Raw genomic sequence first — 3,323 nt, 5'->3', positions numbered from 1 at the left:
CAGTGTTAGCCAGTGTCAGCCTCAGTGTTAGCCTTAGTGTTAGCCTCGGTGTCAGCCCCGGTGTTAGCCTCAGTGTTAGCCTCGGTGTTAGCCTTAGTGTGAGCTCAGTGTTAGCCTCAGTGTTAGCCTCGGTGTCAGCCCCGGTGTCAGCCCCAGTGTTAGCCAGTGTCAGCCTCAGTGTTAGCCAGTGTCAGCCTCAGTGTTAGCCTTAGTGTTAGCCTCGGTGTCAGCCTCAGTGTTAGCCTCAGTGTTAGCCTCGGTGTCAGCCTCAGTGTTAGCCTCAGTGTGAGCTCAGTGTTAGCCTCAGTGTTAGCCTTAGTGTGAGCTCAGTGTTAGCCTTAGTGTGAGCTCAGTGTTAGCCTCAGTATGAGCCCCAGTGTTAGACTCAGTGTTAGCCTCAGTTTCAGCCTCAGTGTGAGCTCAGTGTTAGCCTCAGTGTTAGCCTCAGTGTTAGCCTCAGTATGAGCCCCAGTGTTAGCCTCAGTGTTAACTAGAGTGTCAGCCTCAACATCTGTGACCTCTGATTCACCTGTCTCTACATACAGTAGATCTGCAGAGACGTTACCTGTATCTTCAGAGACCTCAAGGTACAAACAAATGACATAAGCAGGTCATCATTAATAATCATCATTACCATCATCTGATCATCTGAGAATCCGAACGAGACGTATCCATCGGACGGCCCTGTCAGCTCATAGCGGACGGCTGCATCACTGGGAGACAACATCATGGCTGACATGAAGTAACAGTCAGCGCTGACTGCAGGGTCACAGTCTGAAGGCTGACTGAAACACACCTTGGTCACACCACAGTCCGCTCTGGAGATTTTCTCCTGTAGGAGAGAAAGCTTCATGATCATGTTAATATTCACAGTTCGATCCTGATGACAACAGGATTCACCTGGAGTCTACTACAGAGTTTGTAGATAGATACATACTTTATTAATCCCCTAGGGGAAATTCATGTGTCCATTAGCTAACTGTTGATAATAATAATAAAAACAGTTAATAACAAATGAACAATATTAATTAGATTAGTCCACTTCCTTTGGCTGCGGTGTTGTGAGACTGCCTGATGGCAGTGGGAACAAAAGAGCTCCTGAACCTCTGTTCTGCAGAGGTAGAGGTAATTAGTGAATTAAACTATGTTGGCATTTGACATGAAATATAAATTGAATGTAATGGAGGCCTTTTGAAAATCATTCAAATGATCTTGACAAACTGAAGTAAAAACCTGTTTCTGCTCTGTGAGGACTGGATCTGGATCTGACACGTTAGTTTGGTTGTTTGGCAGCAAGCTTCGTACATTGCTCCTAATCACCATTACTTACAGCTGGTTCTGCAGGTTGAAGTATTGTGGTATTAGGGAGGGGACTGGTCGTTGTTGGTGAAGGGGGGGGGGTCTCAGATCCTCCAGTACTGTTATTAATGAAGGTCACGGTTGGACTAGTAACGCTGACCCAGAAGGTCCTGAAGTTCTGCGCAAAGGAAGCACTGCAGAGACAGAACAGGCGTCATGAGTCCAGGAGAACATGAGGGTGTGATGTAGTAATGACTCACAAAACAAAACAAAACAAAAAACAGAACTGAACAGAAAACTTTAGCTGAACCTCACTGGAAATGAACAGGCTTCCTGTCTGTTGTAGATTCTGGACTCCAGGTCACTTGGATGGAGGTCTTCACAGACCCTGACCTGTGAGATACAGCTGAGTTCTGGACACACACACACACACACACACACACACACACACACACACACACACACACACAGCATTAGCATGTCAGTGCTGCCCTCTGCTGGACAACAGTACAATGACATCTACCTTTCACTGTTTCCTCTTGTCTGATTTTAATGTGGATCATCTAGTTATTAGTAGAACTTTATAATATACAGCTCACAGAATAAATCAGAGACAGTTTGTACTGAAATATAAAGACACAGAGGATGAAAACAAGACTGTGGGAACGAAGGAGGGACGTTAGTTGTTATAGAGGAATATTTAGTATTTTTTACCTGATGAAGGTCAAACAGAACAAAATATAATTCAATAAATATTCCAACATTAACTAAGACTGTGTGAGTTTTCATACATTGTATATGTTATATTGTTCATGTTATTATCTGCTACACGGCTGGAAACTCACAGGTCTCTGGCTGCAGGTGAGCAGCTGAGTGGCCCCTGAAGTCAGGGTGAAGGAGCCCACAGGGGACTGGCCCCCTACCTCTCGAGCCTGTAACAGGAAACCAGTGAATGGTGTGGAGCCCAGAGCCTGGAGCTGGACTGAGACAGAAATTCAGCTCTGAGTTAAAACTGAATCAGATATTACATATTACATTAGTATAGCACTTAGCAAACAACAGGCTCATTCATTATCAATCGTTACAAACCTTTAGATATTAGATTGTTTATTTAAATAACAGATTTTTTTTCAATGACATGAAAACTTTTAGTGAATATGTCGATCAAAGAGTCCAGAGAGAAAATGTCTCATATCGTCTCATTAACAGGTTTTACATTCACCATGAAACAAAAAGGATCATCCGCAGACTGAAGACCGTAAACAATGTTAAAGATTAATTGACTTAATGATTTAATGACTGATTAATTATCTGATCATCAGCTAATTGTTTCTGCACTACTTAAGAGAAGTAACCTGTTGTCTCTATAACCATGTGCACTGAAAGTAAACCTGTGTCAAACTACAGGATGATTGAATTGTATGTACTATGATGTTTTTATGACCATTTATGCCTTAAAATACTGACGTTTTTTGACATTTTTATTCCATATTGTACTGTGATGTTTTTTTGGCATTTTTGTGGCTTACTATACAATGGCTTTTAATTCCTTATCATACTATAATGTTTTTATGACATTTTATGCCATAGTATACTATGACGTTTTTTAATAAATTCATGCATTATTAAACTGTAAGGATTTTTGGCATTTTTATGCCTTACTACACTATGTGAGTTGATTCCTTATCATACTATGATGTTTTTATGACCTTTTATGCCTTAAAATACTATGATGTTTTTTTTGATATTTTTTTGCCATACTATACTATGACGTTTTTTGACATTTTTATGCCATATTGTACTGTGATGTTTTTTGGCATTTTTATGGCTTACTATACTATGGCTATTTATTCCTTATCATGCTATGATGTTTTTATGACCGTTTGTGCCTTAAAATACTATGACGTTTTTTGACATTTTTATGGCTTACTATACTATGGCTATTTATTCCTTATCATGCTATGATGTTTCTATGACCGTTTGTGCCTTAAAATACTATGATGTTTTTTTGACATTTTTTGCCA

General features: G+C 40.4%; 1 protein-coding gene across 1 annotated transcript in view; it reads right to left on the bottom strand.

The window, feature by feature from the left end:
* Nucleotides 1-2,285, bottom strand: part of LOC111669687 (ferric reductase 1-like) — a gene marked incomplete at its 5' end in the record, with an annotated part of 6,574 nt that extends 4,289 nt beyond the window's left edge. The window contains 4 exons of the mRNA XM_023426101.2: nucleotides 635-832; nucleotides 1,331-1,493; nucleotides 1,615-1,712; nucleotides 2,145-2,285. Of these exons, the coding sequence (XP_023281869.1) occupies nucleotides 635-832; nucleotides 1,331-1,493; nucleotides 1,615-1,712; nucleotides 2,145-2,285 (600 nt within the window). The remainder of the gene's footprint in view (nucleotides 1-634; nucleotides 833-1,330; nucleotides 1,494-1,614; nucleotides 1,713-2,144) is intronic.
* Nucleotides 2,286-3,323: the final 1,038 nt, after the last annotated feature.

Source organism: Seriola lalandi, unplaced genomic scaffold (assembly GCF_002814215.2).
Source record: "Seriola lalandi dorsalis isolate HSWRI2012SDOR001 ecotype SW California unplaced genomic scaffold, Sedor1 jcf7180002054808, whole genome shotgun sequence".
Classification (NCBI taxonomy): domain Eukaryota; kingdom Metazoa; phylum Chordata; class Actinopteri; order Carangiformes; family Carangidae; genus Seriola; species Seriola lalandi.
Note: the sequence above shows the minus strand (reverse complement) of the source record. Positions and strands in the feature narration are given on the sequence as shown.